This window comes from Portunus trituberculatus, chromosome 11, assembly GCF_017591435.1.
Source record: "Portunus trituberculatus isolate SZX2019 chromosome 11, ASM1759143v1, whole genome shotgun sequence".
Classification (NCBI taxonomy): domain Eukaryota; kingdom Metazoa; phylum Arthropoda; class Malacostraca; order Decapoda; family Portunidae; genus Portunus; species Portunus trituberculatus.
The window spans coordinates 314,352-335,117 of NC_059265.1; the positions used below are offsets into that span (position 1 = coordinate 314,352).

At 38.1% G+C, this 20,766-nt stretch overlaps 1 protein-coding gene across 1 annotated transcript; it reads left to right on the plus strand.

The window, feature by feature from the left end:
* Positions 1–618: 618 nt before the first annotated feature.
* Positions 619–20,373, plus strand: LOC123502494. Its single transcript, XM_045251617.1, has 2 exons — positions 619–759; positions 19,820–20,373. Exon 2 carries the CDS (start codon positions 20,053–20,055, stop codon positions 20,371–20,373), a length of 321 nt encoding a protein of 106 aa, XP_045107552.1. The 5' UTR covers positions 619–759; positions 19,820–20,052.
* Positions 20,374–20,766: the final 393 nt, after the last annotated feature.

Below are 20,766 nucleotides of genomic sequence, written 5' to 3' on the forward strand. Positions count from 1 at the left end.
CGCTTCCTCCCGCCTCCTCTCGCCTCCTCCCGCTTCCTCCCACTTCCTCCCGCTTCCTTCCGCCTCCTCCCGCTTCCTCCCGCCTCCTCCCGCCTCCTCTCGACTCCTCCCGCTCCTTCCGCCTCCTCCCGCTTCCTCCCGCCTCCTCCCTCCTCCCTCCTCCTCCTCCGCCTCCTCCCGCCTCCCTCCTCCTCCCGTTCTCCTCCTCCTCTCGCTTCCTTCCGCCTCCCATAATGCAATACAACATATAACTGGTGAACGATTTACGATATAATTTTTTCTCTCTCTCTCTCTCTCTCTCTCTCTCTCTCTCTCTCTCTCTCTCTCTCTCTCTCTCTCTCTCTCTCTCTCTCTCTCTCTCTCTCTCTCCTCTTCTTCCTTCTTCTTCTTCTTCTTCTTCTTCCTTCTTCTTCTTTCTTCTTCTTCTATTTTCTTCTTTCTTCTCTTCTCTCTCTCTCTCTCTCTCTCTCTCTCTCTCTCTCTCTCTCTCTCTCTCTCTCTCTCTCTCTCTCTCTCTCTCTCATACCCTTACCCAAACTTTTCTTAATACAATAGTAGTAGTAGTAATAGTAATAGTAGTAATAGTAGTAGTAGTAGTAGTAGTAGTAGTAGTAGTAATAGTTTTCGGTCCTAACTCTCTCTCTCTATCTATCTATCTATTCACATCCCCCAACTAAGAAGCACTTAGCCTGTTTGAATAGTAGTAGTAGTAGTAGTAGTAGTAGTAGTAGTAGTAGTAGTAGTAGTAGTAGTAGTAGTGTTGTGTTTTCAAGTGTAGTGGAAGTTACTGTTTTTCAAGTGTTTTTCAAGGGTGTAGTGGAAGTTACTGGTGTTTTCAAGGGTGTAGTAGTGGAAGTTAGTGGAAGTGGTGTTTTCAAGGGTGTAGTGGAAGTTACTGGTGTTTTCAAGGGTGTAGTGGAAGTTACTGGTGTTTTCAAGGTGTAATGGAAGTTATTGGTATTGGTGTTTTCAAGGGTGTAGTGGAAGTTACTGGTGTTTTCAAGGGTGTAGTGGAAGTTATTGGTGTTTTCAAGGTGTAGTGGAAGTTATTGGTGTTTTCAAGGGTGTAGTGGAAGTTATTGGTGTTTTCAAGGGTGTAGTGGAAGTTACTGGTGTTTTTCAAGTGTGTATTGGAAGTTATTGGTGTTTTTCAAGGGTGTAGCGGAAGTTACTGGTGTTTTTCAAGGGTGTAGCGGAAGTTACTGGTGTTTTCAAGGGTGTAGTTTACTGGTGTTTTCAAGGGTGTAGTGGAAGTTACTGGCGTTTTTCAAGGGTGTAGTGGAAGTTACTGGCGTGTTTTCAAGGGTGTAGTGTTACTGGTTTTTTCAAGGGTGTAGCGGAAGTTACTGGCGTTTTCAAGGGGCATTCAATTCAATCAGCTGACCTCTTCTCTTCTCCTTGTGTGACCTTCGTTTACCTGACCTGTGGGAACCCTTCTTTGGACAACTACAATGGGGCATAAGGTAACCTCAATGTCGTTTACCTGACCTGTGGGAACCCTTCTTTGGACAACTACAATAGGGCATAAGCTAACCTCGTCGTTTACCTGACCTGTGGGAACCCTTCTTTGGACAACTACAATGGGGCATAAGGTAACCTCACTGTCGTTTACCTGATCTGTGGGAACCCTTCTTTGGACAAACTACAATAGGGCATAAGGTAACCTCTCCTCTCCTCACTGTCTGTTTGAACCCTTCTTTGGACAACCTTCTATGGAGAACGTACAGTGAGGCGGCATTCAATCAGGTAACCTCTCCTCTCCTTCTCCTCCTTCTCCTCTCCTCGTGTGACTCTCGTTTACCTGATCCTTGGTCGAGGTAGCGCTGGTTGTTACTTCATCTTCCGGCCAAGTGAGAAACGGTGTGTTTTTGCGCTGAACAAGTAACAGGATACAGCGTTACAGTGTGTATGTGTGTGTGTGTGTGTGTGTGTGTGTGTGTGTGTGTGTGTGTGTGTGTGTGTGTGTGTGTGTGTGTGTGTGTGTTGTGTTTTGCATGTGGTTTTAGGTGTTTTTTGGTGTATTTTGGGTGTTTTGGGTGTTTTGTGTGTTTTTGTGTTTTTGTGTTTTGGTGTTTGTTTTGGGTGTTTTGGGGTGTTTGAGGTGTTTTGGGGTGTTGTGTGGTGTTTGAAGAAAATTTAGGATGTTTGTGGTGATTTGGGGTGTTTTTGGGGTGTTTTGTGGTGTTTTGCGTGTGTTTTGTTTGGTGTTTTGGGGTGTTTTGGGGTGTTTTGGGTTTTGTGTTTGTGTTTTGTGGTGTTTGAGGGTGTTTTGTGGTGTTTTGAGGATGTTTTGTGGTGTTGTCAGTGTTTTGGTGTGTTTTTGTGTGTTTTGGGGTGTTTTGAATGCTTTTGGGGTGTTTAGGTGTGTTTGAGTGTGTTTAGGGTGTTTTTTGGGTGTTTTGTGGTGTTTTGGGGTGTTTTGGGATGTTTTCAGGTGTTTTGAGTGTGATGGAATGTTTTTGTGTGTTTTGGGTGTTTTAAAGATGTTTTGTTTTGGGTGTTTTAGAATTTTGTGGTGTTTTGGTGTGTTTTGGGGTGTTTTGGGGTGTTTTGGGTGTTTTGGGGTGTTTTGGGTGTTTTGAGGTGTTTTGAGTGTTTTGAAGGTGTTTTGAGTGTGTTTTGGGGTGTTTCATTGTGTTTTAGGTATTTTGTGTGTTTGATGTGTTTTGTGGTGTTTTGGGGTGTTTGGGTGTGTTTTGGGGTGTTTGAGGTGTTTTGGGTATTTTGTGTGTTTTGGGGTGTTTTGAGGTGTTTTGCTGTGTTTTGGGGTGTTTTGAGTGTTTAGTGGTGTTTCTTTATGTGTTATGAGGTGCTTTAAGTGTGTTTTGAGGGAGTTTTTTCGGGTGTTTTGAGTGTTTTGGGGTGATTTGGGGTGTTTTGTGGTGTTTGAGTGTTTTGGGGTGTTTTGAGGTGTTTTGAAGGTGTTTTGTGTGTGTCTTCGGGGGTTTTGGAGTGTTTTGATGTGTTTGTGTGTGCTTTTGTGGTGTTTTGAGTGTTTTTTGAGGTGTTTTGGGGTGTTTGTGGGGTATTTTGAGGGTGTTGTGTGTGTTTTGTGTGTTTTGAGGATGTTTTGGGGTGTTTTGAGTGTGTTACGTGTGTTTTGGGGTGTTTTGGAGTGTTTTGAGTGTGTTTTTAGTGTTTTAGAGTGTTATGAGTGTGTTTTGAGTGTATTTTAGGGTGTTTTGAGTGTTTTGAGGAATTTTGAGTGTGTTTTGGGTGTTTTGGGTGTGTTTTGGGTGTTTTTGTGGTGTTTTGAGTGTGTTTATGGGTGTTTTGGTGTGTGTGTGTGTGTGTGTGTGTGTGTGTGTGTGTGTGTGTGTGTGTGTGTGTGTGTGATTCACTGTTTGAACTGGTGCAGTGTGTGACGAGACAGCCAGACGTTACCCTACGGAACGAGCTCAGAGCTAATTATTTCCGATCTTCAGATAGGCCTGAGACCAGGCACACACCACACACCGGGACAACAAGGTCACAACTCCTCCATTTACATCCCGTACATACTCACTGCTAGGTGAACAGTGAACAGTGAACACTGCTAGGTGAACACTGAACATTGAACAGTGAACAGTGAACAGGGGCTACACGTGAAAGGAGACACACCCAAATATCTCCACCCGGCCGGGAATCGAACCCCGATCCTCTGGCTTGTGAAGCCAGCGCTCTAACCACTGAGCTACCGGGCCGTGTGTGTGTGTGTGTGTGTGTGTGTGTGTGTGTGTGTGTGTGTGTGTGTGTGTGTTTTGGGTGGATGTTTTGAGTGTGTTTTGGGTGATATTTAAAGTGTGTGTGTGTGTGTGTGTGTGTGTGTGTGTGTGTGTGTGTGTGTGTGTGTGTGTGTGTGTGTGTGTTTGTTATTATTCCAATATAGACACACTTACTTACGTATTGCAGCGCACGCAGTCACGCACACGCACGCACGCACGCACACGCACATAGACACGCGCACACACTATTCTATCTAATCTATCAGCGAGAGAGAGAGAGAGAGAGAGAGAGAGAGAGAGAGAGAGAGAGAGACAACAACAACAACAACAACAACAACAACAACTACTACTACTACTACTACTACTACTACTACTACTATTTATGGCCCTGCTTTGAAACGAACGATTTTTGCCGCTCCGGTACACGCCGCACGGTAGTCTTACACTGTTAGTCACGCACCGCACCGGCAAAAATGTCGCACGGCAGTTTTGGTGGCGGCGGTAGTGGGGAGAATCACTAAAGGCGGTGTCACTATATCCACTTTTCCTTCGTTGTTGTCTAAGATTTCCCTCAATTTTATTTGCTGTTATGTACACCTCTCTCTCTCTCTCTCTCTCTCTGAACCGTCACGTCCTCTCTTTAATCTCTCGCTTTAACTCTGCCTAGCTCTAATTTCTTTCTCTCTCTATCTCTCTCTCTCGCATCAATTTATTTCTATATGTTTTCTAATCTTTTTTTTAATATAATTTTTTTCTTCTTAATTCGACTAACGTTGAGATTACCACGTACAGTATTACAGGATCGCAGTGACCCGATATTATTATTATTACCATCATCATCATCGTCAACACTATTTTTATTATTATTATTATTGACAATCTCACCAAGATTTACCCAAAATTTCTTTCCTTCTTCCTTGAGCCACCAAATTGCTTGTACTTTGTTTTAAATGCAGTGAAGTGTATATGTAAGTACTCGCTAATCATATATTACCTATTTTCCGTGGCATTGTTAATAATCTCCTACAAGATCTTGACAATGAGGAAATAGAAGAAATTCGGCGCTTGAGATTACCACGTACAGTATTACAGGATCGCAGTGACCCGATGGTATACCTCACGGAAGAGGAATTCATCGCCGTGGTACAGTGGAACCATGCGTGCTTTGGGATCCTAGAGGTCTCCAAGCGCACGGGTTCGAATCCTGTCCACAGTCCGAGTGTAGGTTGGGCTTCCTCACTCGGGGCAACGGTTTCCTAGCGGGTGGGCTTTGAGATAGGAGGTACCACAAAAAGTATCCCTTTAGCCCAGAAATTCCCGTGAAAAGCAAACATGGTATATATATATAAAAAAAAAAAATATATATATATATAATGTATTAATTTGTAAATATTTCGAGTTTCTTTTTTCGTTTTAATCTATCCTAGCGGTGAATTGGGGTAATATTATAACGCCAACTCAATCTTGGGGTAATATTATAATCTTGGGGTAATCTTGGTAATATTATAATCTTGGGGTAATCTTGGTAATATTATAATCTTGGGGTAATATTATAATCTTGGGGTAATCTTGGTAATCTTGGGGTAATATTCTCTTGGGTAATATTATAACTCAATCTTGGAGTAATATTATAATCTTGGGGTAATCTTGGTAATATTATAATCTTGGTAATATTATAATCTTGGGGTAATATTCTAACGCCAACTCAATCTTGCTAGGTCGATGTGTATGTATATTGGCATGGACTCATTCTGCCCTGGCACTGTGGTGTAAAACTGGCTGGAAGGATTTGGAAGCCCGTCGTGGTTCAGTGGTACAGTGGAACCATGCTTTGGGGTCTGCAGGGTCTCCAATTATGCACACCGGTTCGATTCCAGTGCACGGTCAGAGTGTAGGTTGGGCTTCCTCACTCGGGGAAAAACCAGTTCGAATCCCGTCCACGGTCAGAGTGTAGGTTGGGCTTCCTCACTCAGGGGGATAAACCGGTTCGATTCCTGTTAACGGGCAGAGTGTAGGTTGGGCTTCCTCACTCAGGGGGAAAAACCGGTTCGATTCCTGTTAACGGTCAGAGTGTAGGTTGGGCTTCCTCACTCAGGGGGAAAAACCGGTTCGATTCCTGTTAATGGTCAGAGTGTAGGTTGGGCTTCCTCACTCAGGGCAAAAACCGGTTCGATTCCTGTTAACGGTCAGAGTGTAGGTTGGGCTTCCTCACTCAGAGCAAATACCGGTTCGAATTCTGTCAGCGGTCAGAGTGTAGGTTGGGCTTCCTCACTCAGGGGGATAAACCGGTTCAATTCCTGTCCACGGTCAGAGTGTAGGTTGGGCTTCCTCACTCAGGGGGATAAACCGGTTCGATTCCTGTTAACGGTCAGAGTGTAGGTTGGGCTTCCTCACTCAGAGCAAAAACCGGTTCGATTCCTGTTAACGGGCAGAGTGTAGGTTGGGCTTCCTCACTCAGGGCAAAAAACCGGTTTCAATCCTGTCCACGGGCAGAGTGTAGGTTGGGCTTCCTCACTCAGGGGGATAAACCGGTTCAATTCCTGTCCACGGTCAGAGTGTAGGTTGGGCTTCCTCACTCAGGGGGATAAACCGGTTCGATTCCTGTTAACGGTCAGAGTGTAGGTTGGGCTTCCTAACTCAGGGGAAAAACCGGTTCAATTCCTGTTAACGGTCAAAGTGTAGGTTGGGCTTCCTCACTCAGGGCAAAAACCGGTTCGAATCTTGTCCACAGTCAGAGTGTAGGTTGGGCTTCCTCACTCTGGGCAACGGTTTCCTAGCGGGTGTGGTTTGAGATAGGAGGTACCCCAAAATGTATCCCCTTTAGCCCAGAAATTCCTGACCTAGCATTGAAAAAGTGGCTTAATTGTTTATATTTGTGTGACTGAGGCGCTCCAAGGCAGAGTTCCCTAGTAGTGAGTGGCTGAGATGAGCAGTTTTCTTGTTTATGATCATATATATCTGTATAGACACTTATTCTGCCCTGGATTAGTAGTGAAATAAGCTTAATTCCTTATATTTGTGTGTGATTGTGGCATTAGATCAAGTTAACACGGTTTTATTGGCATTAGATCAAGTTAACACGGTTTTATTGGCATTAGATCAAGTTAACACGGTTTTATTGGCATTAGATCAAGTTAACACGGTTTTATTGGCATTAGATCAAGTTAACACGGTTTTATTGGCATTAGATCAAGTTAACACGGTTTTATTGGCATTAGATCAAGTTAACACGGTTTTATTGGCATTAGATTTATTGGCATTAGATCAAGTTAACACGGTTTTATTGGCATTAGATCAAGTTAACACGGTTTTATTGGCATTAGATCAAGTTAACACGGTTTTATTGGCATTAGATCAAGTTAACACGGTTTTATTGGCATTAGATCAAGTTAACACGGTTTTATTGGCATTAGATCAAGTTAACACGGTTTTATTGGCATTAGATCAAGTTAACACGGTTTTATTGGCATTAGATCAAGTTAACACGGTTTTATTGGCATTAGATCAAGTTAACACGGTTTTATTGGCATTAGATCAAGTTAACACGGTTTTATTGGCATTAGATCAAGTTAACACGGTTTTATTGGCATTAGATCAAGTTAACACGGTTTTATTGGCATTAGATCAAGTTAACACGGTTTTATTGGCATTAGATCAAGTTAACACGGTTTTATTGGCATTAGATCAAGTTAACACGGTTTTATTGGCATTAGATCAAGTTAACACGGTTTTATTGGCATTAGATCAAGTTAACACGGTTTTATTGGCATTAGGTTAACACGGTTTTATTGGCATCAAGTTAACACGGTTTTATTGGCATTAGATCAAGTTAACACGGTTTTATTGGCATTAGATCAAGTTAACACGGTTTTATTGGCATTGATCAAGTTAACAAGTTTAACACGGTTTTATTGGCATTAGATCAAGTTATTGGCATTAGATCAAGTTAACGGTTTTATTGGCATTAGATCAAGTTAACACGGTTTTATTGGCATTAGATCAAGTTAACACGGTTTTATTGGCATTAGATCAAGTTAACACGGTTTTATTGGCATTAGATCAAGTTAACACGGTTTTATTGGCATTAGATCAAGTTAACACGGTTTTATTGGCATTAGATCAAGTTAACACGGTTTTATTGGCAAGTTAACACGGTTTTATTGGCATTAGATCAAGTTAACACGGTTTTATTGGCATTAGATCAAGTTAACACGGTTTTATTGGCATTAGATCAAGTTAACACGGTTTTATTGGCATTAGATCAAGTTAACACGGTTTTATTGGCATTAGATCAAGTTAACACGGTTTTATTGGCATTAGATCAAGTTAACACGGTTTTATTGGCATTAGATCAAGTTAACACGGTTTTATTGGCATTAGATCAAGTTAACACGGTTTTATTGGCATTAGATCAAGTTAACAAATTTTTATTGGCATTAGATCAAGTTAACACGGTTTTATTGGCATTAGATCAAGTTAACACGGTTTTATTGGCATTAAATGAAGTTAAGATAGCTTTTATTTCCATAGACACTTATTCATTTGGACAGGGAAATAGAGCGAGAGGGAGAGAATTAAACCAAGAATTTTTGTAGTAATGTTTTTGGAAATGCTGGAAAGTACGGATGGCATTTTTTTTCTATTTTGTTAAAGGTATTTTGAAAAGTGGCTGATTTTTTTGTATTTTTGTGTGACTGGCACTCCAAGGCAGAATTTCCTAGTACCAAGTGGCCAAGATTCCCACATATGGAGCATTAAACCCCCTTCAGTACTGGGACGCATTGGTACCTTGATGTCTGTATATACACTATTTTAGCAGCATAAGGAAAGGTCTATGGAGGTCAGAAGATTAATGGACTAGGTCTTCATAATTTTACGCTGAGAAATTGCCAGATAGATTTCCATATGGAGCACTAACCCCCTTCAGTACTGGGACGCATTGGTACCTTAAGGTCTGTATATACACGATTTTAGCAGCATTAGGAAAGGTCTATGGAGGTCAGAAGATTAATGGACAAGGTCTTCATAATTTTACGCTGTGTGATATTGCCAGATAGATTCCCATATGCAGCAGTAACCCCCTTCAGTACTGGGACGCATTGGTACCTTGAGGTCTGTATATACACGATTTTAGCTGCATTAGGAAAGGTCTATGGAGGTCAGAAGATTAATGGACAAGGTCTTTATAATTTCAAATCCCAATGTATGTTTCTGAAGCTGTATCAAATCACCAAATAGTCACCAGAATGGATATGGAATCGCGTCCTAGTACTGAAGGGGTTGAAGACCAAAATTAGCTGCACAAAATAGCAATGAAAAATTAGCTACGATTTGCTGGAAGGCGGGGTAGGTGAACGGGCGGCCATGTTTGTGTCTACAGTTAACGCACGCGACAGATAGAAGCGAGCATGTGTTTGACGACGAGCGGCGACAAAAAAGTTGACGGCCTTCAAGAGTTGACACAAAAAAGTTGCCGGAAATGTGGTAATGTGACGCCGCCTTTAACCGTGCGGCTGCCGTGCTGCAGATACCGGACCGGCGAAAAGACCGTTCGTGTGAGGAAGCCGTGAGGGAGGTGGACTGAATAGTGGTGAAGGATTGAGAGTACTGGGTAACTAACTCTTCCTGACTTCTACTACTACTGCTACTACTACTACTACTACTGCTGCTATTACTGCTCTTGTTGCTACTGCTACTGCTACTACTACTACTACTACTACTTTTACTACCACTACTAATAATTTTACTACTACTACTACTACTACTACTACTACTACTACTACTACTACTACTACTACTACTACTACTACTACTACTGCTACTACTACTACTACTGCCACCACCACCACCACTGCTGCCACTGCTGCTGCTACTACTACTGCTACTACTACTACTGCTACTACTACTACTACTACTACTACTACTACTACTACTACTACTACTACTACTACTACTACTACTACTACTACTACTACTACTACTACTACTACTACTACAACTATATTTCCACTACGTACTACTACTCCTACTACTACTACTACTACTACTACAACAACAACAACAACAACAATTAAACAAAAGATTACTACATCTAAACATCTGCAAGGTTATAATCACAACAACAACAACAACAACAACAACAACAACAACAACAACAACTAATATTATTAACAACTAGTATATTAATCATTGTCAGCATCAGCAGCGGCGGCGGCGGCGGAGGCGGCGGCGGGAGCAATGACAACAACAACAACAACAACAACAACAACAACAACAACAACAACAACAATCACTATTTCTATTATATCACTAAATACTAGATTGAAAAAAAATCACTTTATATTTTTGTCTATCTGTGTGTGTGTGTGTGTGTGTGTGTGTGTGTGTGTGTGTGTGTGTGTGTGTGTGTGTGTGTGTGTGTGTGTGTGTGTGTGTGTGCGTGTGTGTGTAAATCAAAAACGTTCACAGTCATAGTCTTTTTAGCACGCATGGCAACACTGCACGAGAAGCGAATTGGCAACACTGAGTTAGGAAATTAATAATGATAATAATAATAATAATAATAATAATAATAATAATAATAATTTTCTTTATTTTGTTCTGTTTCAAAATTTAATTCTTCAACATTTCAAAATTTTTAAACATTTTTTTCAAGACAATTTTTTTTCGTTTTCTGTCTAAAAATTTGGTTTTCTCTTCAATTTTCTTCTTTTTGCTTCAATTTTTCTTCAGTTTTTCTTCGTTTTTTCTTTTTCTTTTGTTTTGCTTCAAAATTTTAATTCTTCAACATTTCAAAAAATTTTATACAATTTTTCAAGACAATTTTTTTTCATTTTGTGTCTAAAAATTTTGGTTTCCTCTTCAATTTTCTTCAGTTTTTCTTTTTATTTTGTTCTGTTTCAAAATTTTTATTTTTTTAGATTTCAAAAATTTTAAACATTTTTTTCAAGACAATTTTTTCTATTTTGTGTCTAAAATTTTGGTTTCCTCTTCAATTTTCTTCCTTTCTTCTTCTTTTTTATTTTGTTCTGTTTCAAAATATTAATTCCTCAACATTTCAAAAAAAAATTATACATTTTTCAAGACAATTTTTTCGTTTCCTGTCTAAAAATTTTGTTTCCTCTTCAATTTTTCTTCAATTTTCTTCAATTTTTCTTTATTTTGTTCTGTTTCAAAATTTTTATTCTTGTACATTTCAAAAAATTTTAAACATTTTTTCAAGACAATTTTTTTTCATTTTGTCTAAAATTTGGTTTCCTCTTCAATTTTTCTTCAATTTTTTTTTTTTTTATTTTGTTTTGTTTCAAAATTTAAATTCTTGTACATTTAAAAAAAATTTCATAGAATTTTTCAAGAAAGTTTTTTTCGTTTTCTGTCTAAAATTTTGCTTTTCTCTTCAATTTTTCTTCTTTTTATGTTCAAAATTTTAATTCTTCAAGATTTCAAAAATTTTTATACATTTTTCAAGACAATTTTTTTTCGTTTTCTGTCTAAAAATTTGGTTTTCTCTTCAATTTTCTTCAATTTTTCTTTATTTTGTTCTGTTTCAAAAATTTAATTCTTCGACATTTCAAAATTTTTAAAAATTTTTCAAGACAATTTTTTTTTCGTTTTCTGTCTAAAAATTTCCTTTCTCTTCAGTTTTTCTTCAATTTTTCTTTATTTTGTTGTTTCAAAAATTTTATTCTTGTACATTTAAAAAAAATTTCATACATTTTTCAAAAACAATTTTTTTCATTTTGTCTAAAAATTTGCTTTTCTCTTCAATTTTTCTTCAATTTTTCTTTATTTTTTTGTTTCAAAATTTTAATTCTTCAACATTTCAAAATTTTATACATTTTTCAGACATTTTTTTTCATTTTGTCAAAAAATTTGGTTTCGTCTTCAATTTTCTTCAGTTTTTCTTCTTTTTATGTTAAAAATTTCAATTCTTCAAGATTTCAAAATTTAAAAAATTTTCAAGACAATTTTTTTCGTTTTCTGTCAAAAAATTTGCTTTTCTCTTCAGTTTTTCTTCAATTTTCTTCTTTTTTCTTTATTTTGTTCTGTTTCAAAAATTTGGTGGTTTTATTCCCAAATTGGCAACTCTTCGACAAACTTCTTCGTTTTTGCAGATTTGAAGGTTTTTGAAGGATTTTTGTGTTTTGCTTCAAAATTTTTATTCCTCGACATTTCAAAAAAATTTATACATTTTTCAAGACTAATTTTTTTTTTCATTTTCTGTCTAAAAATTTGGTTTCCTCTTCAATTTTCTTCAAGTTTTCTTCTTTTTATTTTGTTCTGTTTCAAAATTTTAATTCCTCAATATTTCAAAAATTTTAAACATTTTTTCAAGACAAATTTTTTTTTCTTTCTAAAAATTTGGTTTCCTCTTCAGTTTTTCTTCAATTTTCTTCTTTTTTCTTTATTTTGTTCTGTTTCAAAATTTTTATTCTTGTACATTTAAAAAAAAATTTATACATTTTTCAAGACAATTTTTTTTCGTTTTCTGTCTAAAAATTTGGTTTCCTCTTCAGTTTTTCTTCAATTTTTCTTCTTTTTATGTTCAAAAATTTAATTCTTCAACATTTCAAAAATTTTAAACATTTTTCAAGACAATTTTTTTTTGTTTTGTGTCTAAAAATTTGGATTCCTCTTCAATTTTCTTCAATTTTTCTTCTTTTTCTTTATTTTGTTGTTTAAAATTTTAATTCTTCAACATTTCAAAAAATTTAAACATTTTTTCAAGACAATTTTTTCGTTTTCTGTCTAAAATTTGGTTTCGTCTTCAATTTTCTTCAATTTTTCTTCTTTTTATTTTGTTCTGTTTCAAAATTTTAATTCTTCAACATTTCAAAATATTTTATACATTTTTCAAGACAATTTTTTTTCGTTTTCTGTCTAAAGTTTGGTTTCCTCCAGTTTTTCTTCAATTTTTCTTCTTTTTCTTTTTATTTTGTTCTGTTTCAAAATTTTAATTCCTCAACATTTCAAAAAACTTTATAGATTTTTCAGACAATATTCAATTTCTTTTCTTCTTTTTCTTTTCTTTTTATATTTTTCTATTTCAAAATTTCTTCTTCAAACTGTAAAAATTTTCGTTCTAAAAAAAAAGTGGTCTCCAAATTTTCTCGTTTCAAAATCTTTCTTTTTTTGTTTTTTTGTTTTGCTATTTCAAAATTAATTAATATTATTCTAATTTTTTTTTTTTGCGTGTTTCAAAATTTAGCTTTTTTTCTAATTCAAAATTCAAATATTGATTAATTTTTTAAATTAAAAATTGAAATATTAATTGATTTTCTTTTAAAAATCCATTTTTTTTATATTATTCTAAATTTTTCCTTTTTTTGCGTCTGTTTCAAAATTCAGCTTTTTTCTAATTCAAAATTCAAATATTAATTAATTTTGAGTTTTGTTTTCTAATTCAAAATTGAAATATTAATTAGTTTTCTCTTCAAAATCTATTTCTTTGATATTATTCTAAATTTTTCCTTTTTTTGCGTCTGTTTCAAAATTCAGCATCTTTTCTAATTCAAAATTCTGTTATTAATTAAGTTTTTCTAATTTAAAATTGAAATATTAATTAATTTTCTCTTCAAAATTCATTTCTTTGATACTATTCTAAATTTTTCGTTCTTTTTACGTCCGTTTCAAAATTCAGCTTTTTTCTAATTCAAAATTCAAATATTAATTAATTTTGAGTTTTGTTTTCTAATTCAAAATTGAAATATTAATTAATTTTCTCTTTTCAAAATCTATTTCTTTGATATTATTCTAAATTTTTCCTTTTTTTGCGTCTGTTTCAAAATTCAGCAATTCTTTTCTAATTCAAAATTGAAATATTAATTTTGTTCTCTAATTCAAAATTGAAATATTAATTAATTTTCTCAATTCAAAATCCATTTCTTTGATACTATTCTAATTTTTTTCCTTTTTTTGCGTCTTTCAAAATTCAGCTTTTTTTTCTAATTCAAAATTCAAATATTGATTAATTTATTTCTCCTTTCTCCATTTTCTTTTGGCAAAATTTCAAATCTTTTAGTTTTTTTCTATTTCAAAATCTATTTTTCTATATTATTTCAAAATCAAGTTTTTTTTCTCTATTTCAAAATTTTAAGTCAGTTTTTGTTTTCTTTCCTTCCTTTCGTTTCAAAAATTCTCGTCTATTTCAAAATTTTAAGTCAGTTTTTTAATTTTTTTATTTTTTTCAATTATGTAAAATTTTGTTTTTTTCTTTCGTTTCAAAATGTTTCGTTATTTCAAATTTTTTCGTCTATTTCAAAATTTTAAGTCAGTTTTTTTATTAATTTCCATCAAAAACTTATTTTTTTTTTTTTCAATTTGTTTGTTTAAATCTTTTTTTCCTTTCGTTTCAAAATGTTTCGTTATTTCAAAATTTTTCGTGTTTTTCAAAATTTTAAGTGTTTTTTATATTAATTTCCATCAAAAACTATTATTATTTTTTTCAATTATGTTAAATTTTCTTTTTTTCCCTTTCGTTTCAAAATGTTTCGTGTATTTCAAAATTTTTCGTGTTTTCAAAATTCTACGTCAGTTTTTTTATTAATTCCCATCAAAATCTACTACCATTTTTTTTTTTTTTTTCAATTTGTTTGTTTAAATATTCCTTTTTTTTCTTTTCGTTTCAAAATGTTTCGTTATTTCAAAATTTTTCGTCTATTTCAAAATCTTAAGTCAGTTTTTTTTTTATTAATTTCCATCAAAAAACTTAATTTTTTTCTATTTTTTTGAATTATGTTTAAATTTTCTTTTTTTTTCTTTCGTTTCAAAATGTTTCGTTATTTCAAATTTTTTCGTGTTTTTCAAAATTCTAAGTCAGTTTTTTTATTAATTTCCATCAAAATCTACTACCATTATTTTCTTTCTTTTTCAATTTGTTTGTTTAAATATTTCCTTTTTTCTTTTCGTTTCAAAATGTTTCATTATTTCAAAATTTTTCGTCTTTTCAAAATTTAAGTCAGTTTTTTTATTAATTTCCATCAAAATCTACTACCATTTTTTTTTTCTATTTTTCAATTATGTTTTAATTTTCCTTTTTTTTCTTTCGTTTCAAAATGTTTCGTGTATTTCAATCATTTTCGTCTATTTCAAAATTTTAAGTCAGTTTTTTTTCTCATTTCCATCAAAAACTATTATTTTTTTCTTTTTGTTTAAATTTTCTTTTTTTCCTTTCGTTTCAAAATTTTTCGTCTATTTCAAATTTTTTCGTGTATTTCAAAATTTTCCGTGTATTTCAAAATTTTACGTTTATTTCAAATTTTTTCGTATTACAAAATTTTTCGTGTATTTCAAAATTTTCGTGTATTTTAAATTTTTATTTTTTTTATTAATTTCCATCAACAACTATTATTATTTATTTCCTTTTTTTCAATTTATTTCATTATATTCAAAATTTCCCTTTTTCTTCCTTCTACTTTCAAAACATTTCATTATTTCTCATAAAAAAAAACTTAAAACCAACTAAATAATAAAAAAAAATCCAACTAAAATTATATATATATTTTTTCCAGTTTATCTCAAATTTCCAAAAAACAGTCCGTAAAATCCGCAATATCCGTACTTAGTCCGTTAAATCCGAGGGCTGTGTCCGTTACTTCCAAAAAACTGATACTGAAAACTCCAAACACTGGCTATTGTCTTTTGCATAACCATCAAAAAATCTACAACTATTTTTTCTATTTTCTTTTCATCTACTGCAAGAAAATAGTCACTAAATTAACTAACACACAAACACACACACACATATAATAAATAAATATACTTAATTACACTAATTACACATATATAATTCACTATTGTAATTCTAATTGTATAGGTAACTATTCTAACACACCTGCAAATATCAACTAATAATTATTATTATTATTATTATTATTATTATTATTATTATTATTGTTGATTTTTTGGCTCATTTCGAATACAAATTTAGTAGTAGTAGTAGTAGTAGTAGTAGTAGTAGTAGTAGTAGTATTTTAGATAATGTAATAATAGATTTTTACTATCGTTATTATTATTACATCAAGTAGTAGTAGTAGTAGTAGTAGTAGTAGTAGTAGTAGTAGTAGTAGTAGTAGTAGTAGTAGTAATAGTAGTAGTAGTACCTTTTCTCCCCTCTCTCTCTCTCTCTCTCTCTCTCTCTCTCTCTCTCTCTCTCTCTCTCTCTCTCTCTAATATTAATAATAACAACAACGACTATTTCATTTCACCAAAGTAATAAATAAATGCATAGTAGTAGTAGTAGTAGTAGTAGTAGTAGTAGTAGTAGTAGTAGTAGTAGTAGTAGTAGTAGTAGTAGTAGTAGTAGTAGTAGTAGTAGTAGTAGTAGTAGTAGTAGTAGTAGTAGTAGTAGTAGTAGTAGTGGTAGTAGTAGTAGTGGTAGTGTAGTAGTAGTAGTGGTGGTGGTAGCAGTGGTAGTGGTGGTAGTGGTAGTAGAAGGTGGTGGTGGCAGAAATGGTGGTGGTGCAGTGGTGGTGGTGGTGGTGGTGGTGGTGGTGGTGGTGGTGCAGCAGGTGGCAGTGGTGGTGGTGGTGGTGGTGGTGGTGGTGGTGGTGGTGGTGGTGGTGGTGGTGGTGGTGGTGGTGGTGGTGGTGGTGGTGGTGGTGGTGGTGGTGGTGGTGGTGGTGGTGGTGGTGGTGGTGGTGGTGGTGGTGGTGGTGGTGGTGGTGGTGGTGGTGGTGTGGTGGTGGTGGTGGTGGTGGTGGTGGTGGTGGTGGTGGTGGTGGTGGTGGTGGTGGTGGTGGTGGTGGTGGTGGTGGTGGTGGTGGTGGTGGTGGTGGTGGTGGTGGTGGTGGTGGTGGTGGTGGTGGTGGTGGTGGTGGTGGTGGTGGTGGTGGTGGTGGTGGTGGTGGTGGGTGGTGGTGGTGTGGTGGTGGTGGTGGTGGTGGTGGTGGTGGTGGTGGTGGTGGTGGTGGTGGTGGTGGTGGTGGTGGTGGTGGTGGTGGTGTGGTGGTGGTGGTGGTGGTGGTGGTGGTGGTGGTGGTGGTGGTGGTGCAGTGTGGTGGTAGTGGTGGTGGTGGTAGTGGTGGTGTTGAAATGGTGGTAGTAGTAGTAGTAGTAGTAGTAGTAGTAGTAGTAGTGGTAGTAGTAGTAGTAGTAGTAGTAGTAGTAGTAGTAGTAGTAGTAGTAGTAGTAGTAGTAGTAGTAGTAGTAGTAGTAGTAGTAGTAGTAGTAGTAGTAGTAGTAGTAGTAGTAGTAGTAGTAGTAGTAGTAGTAGTAGTAGTAGTAGTAGTAGTAGTAGTAGTAGTAGTAGTAGTAGTAAGACGTGTGTGTGTGGCTCCGTGATTAAGGTGTATTTTAAGGTTAAAACTTTGTGAAATTTTGTGAAAAAAGACACAGTGATGAGTGAAGTGGAGAGGGTGGGCCCAGTGTAATATCAGTGTCAATACTCGTATAAATCACGTGAAAAATATTGATTTATCATTCTGAAAACAGTGGTTGTTGTGAGCGTCACGGAGCGACCGTTGAAAGGGTCGAACTAGGTCGGAAGGGTTATCAGGTGATAAGTCGCGTAGGGAAAATTCCAAGCAGCCCGCGCGGCTGTCCATCCACTCTCCGTCGGGGATACAGGTGCCCCCTACTCCATATATTTCTATATAAATCTTACTATATATTATAGACTGATATCTCTGTTATAATACTAGGTATAAATCTTTCTGTTTGATTTTATTGGAGCCATGCACACCACGTGAGTACCCAAAAGTACAGATCTTCATTAAATTTTCAGTAGTAATATACTATCACTCTTTAACTGTTGTAACGGTACTCCTAAGACTGCTGTTGCCACTACTACTGCCGCTAAACATTGTAGGGAATATTGAGTAAAGTGCCTGTAATACATATCTAAGTCCCATATTTACCATAAATGTTTCTCTCTCTCTCTCTCTCTCTCTCTCTCTCTCTCTCTCTCTCTCTCTCTCTCTCTCTCTCTCTCCTCTCCCTATTCCTCCTCCTCTACCCTCCTCCCTCCTTCCTTCCTTCTCTCTCTCTCTCTCTCTCTCTCTGTTGTCGCCTCCCCTCCCATACTCCTCCTCCCTCTCCCTCTCCCATCCCTCCTCCTTCCTTCCCTCTCTCCCTATCTCTCCCTCCTCCCTCTCTCTCTCTCTCTCTCTCTCTCTCTCTCTCTCTCTCTCTCTCTCTCTCTCTCTCTCTTGTCACTTTGTCACTTTCCCTTCCCCTATTTCCTCTCCCTCCTACCCCTCCCTCTCCCCCTGCTTCCCTTCTCTCTCCCTCCTCCCTCCTACCTCTTCCCCTACCCTCCCTCCTTCCCTCCTTCACTCTCTCTCTCTCTCTCTCTCTCTCTCTCTCTCTCTCTCTCTCTCTCTGTTGTCACTTTCCCTTCCCCTATTCCCCCCTCCTCTCCCCTCCCTCCTACCCTCCCTCCTACTTTCCCCTCCCTCCTCCTTCACTGCTTCCCTTATTAATACAATGTCTAACCCACCTGCACAAAGAAGATGTTGTCAGTGTACAAAAGAGGAACACAGATGTGTTAATTGTCAATGTGTGAGACAAAACAAAAAGTGTATAAATTGTAGAAAGGGAGATGGATGCCAAAACCCCCTGGGACGTGACCACCAGGGCAGGGAGAGGGAGGTGGAGCCGGGGGACAGCCAGGAATCCCAGCAGGATGAGGAACAGGAGCGAACGATGGAGACGGAGATGGGAGGGGAGGCTGCCCTGCCATCAACACCGTCACAACACACCCCATCGCTACCGCAACACAACGTGTACGCCGCGAGACATACAAACGGGAGGAGAAACTTAGTCTGGAAAGGACTAACAGAAGAAGAAACAACCATGTGGGTGAACAACACTTACATAGAATTAGCTGGGTGGTCTACATGTCATCTGTTCGATCCACCAAAGTGTGCAGCCACCAACAAAATTGTACAAGAGATGGTCATCCTCCTCAACAATTACTTACAAGAGTCACCCTCGCACCGTATGCGATGAAATTATTCTTCACACTGCCAAAACTCTTCTTTCAAAAGACACATAGGAATGCGAAGGTGGCGGAAAACGTGAAAGCCGTCGCAAGAAGAGTGGGTCTATGGCAGAACAACCAACTGGATGAGCTCCTGGAGGAAGCCCGAACCATCCAGAAGAGGCTGCCAAGACCATCAGGAAACCAACAAAGGCAGGAAGACAAAGCCCGTAATTTCGCTGGCAATATGCGGCAAGGACAGGTGTCCAAGGCTCTGCGGGCACTTAATGAACAGCAGTCAGGTGGTGTGTTGCCCCTCACCAGGGAAACCATCCACCTGCTGAAGGAAAAACATCCTCCCCCCAGTGACGAAGAGGGCCTCAGGATGCAGGGGCCTTTCCGCAAGCCCAATGATGTCATCTACGAGGTGAAAAAAACTGGAGAGATGATCTGGAAGAAGTCTCTCCAGACACACGGCAGTGCTGGTCCCTCAGGACTAGACGCTAGAGGGTGGCGTCGCCTGTTGAGCGGCGCACTCTGTGGCAGTGCCGCTAACGACCTATGCGGCGCCCTGGCAGCACTGGCGAGGAAGCTTGCCACCACAAATTGTCACCACGTCGAGGCTCTCACCGCATGCCGATTAATCCCGCTGGACAAAAAGCCGGGATGCAGACCAATTGGCATCGGCGAGGTGATAAGACGCATCGTGGGTAAATGCGTCATGACGGTGGTCAAGGACGACGTGAGGAGGGCAGCGGGGAACCTGCAAGTGTGTGCAGGACAGCAGGCAGGAGGGGAAGCCGCCATCCACGCTATGAGGGAAATATTCAGTGAAGACAATTGTGAAGCGGTGTTATTAGTGGACGCCAAAAACGCTTTCAACACTATTAACAGAAAAACAATGCTTCATAACATTCGAGTAAAATGTCCCTCTCTGGCACAATATGTAGAAAACACATATAATGACCCATCGGATTTGTACATATGTAGTAATAGTGGTAATAGTGTTAAGGTGTTAAAGTCCATGGAAGGGACAACATAAGGTGACCCAGTGGCCATGGCGATGTACGCCCTCGGACTTTCAGTGCTGCAACAAGTTATCTCATATGAGAAAACGAGTGTGAAGCAAGTGGCGTACGCGGATGACCTGTCAGGGGCCGGCAAAATAACAGACTTGAAAAATGGTGGGGCTTAGTGAACGATAATGGTCCCATCATAGGGTACACACCCAGTGCCGCTAAGTCCGTCCTTATTGTAAAGCCTGAACACTATGACAGTGCAGTGGATAGCTTCAGTGGCAGTGGAGTTATAATAACAAAGGATGGACAGCGGCATTTGGGTGCTGTCATCGGAACAGAGGAGTTCAAGAAGGAGTACATAGGAGAGAAGGTGAAGGAGTGGATACATGAGGTGGAGGTCCTGTCTGACATGGCCAGGACTGAGCCTCATGCAGCCTACTCCGCCTACACCCACGGCTTGCAGCATCGATGGAGATTCGCCATGCGCACCATCCCAGGCATCAGCCCTCTCCTTGCACCACTGGAGGTCTCGATAAGGAACACCTTCATCCCAGCGTTACTGAGATCCCACACCATCGGAAATGGGGAGAGGGCGCTGCTCGAACTTCCACCAAGACTGGGCGGGATGGGAATCACCTCCCCTAAGAAGTTAGCGACTGTGGAGAACCTCATCTCCCTCAAGCTCACCAGGTCCCTCACAGAAGATCATTGCTCAGGACGCACATGGTGAAATAGCCCAAAGTGCAGTCACTGAGCAAAGACGAATTATATCTAGAGACAGGCAACAACATTAACGAAACTGTCTCGAAGACCTGATAAACATCCTGCCTGCAACCACAGTGAGAAAAATCCTCACTGCACAGGAAACGGGAGCCTCTAACTGGCTAACGTCACTGCCCATCGGAGCGAAGGGCTTCAGCCTCAACAAACAAGAATTTGTCGACGCCATTGCTCTGAGGTACGGCTGGCCGGTGGAAGGACTCCCCAGTACCTGTGTGTGTAGTTCCCCCAATGACGTCAACCACACCATGACGTGCAAAAAGGGGGGATTCGTATGTATCAGGCACGATGAGGTGAGAGATCTGACTGCCAGCATGCTCAGGGAGGTGTGCCACGATGTCTC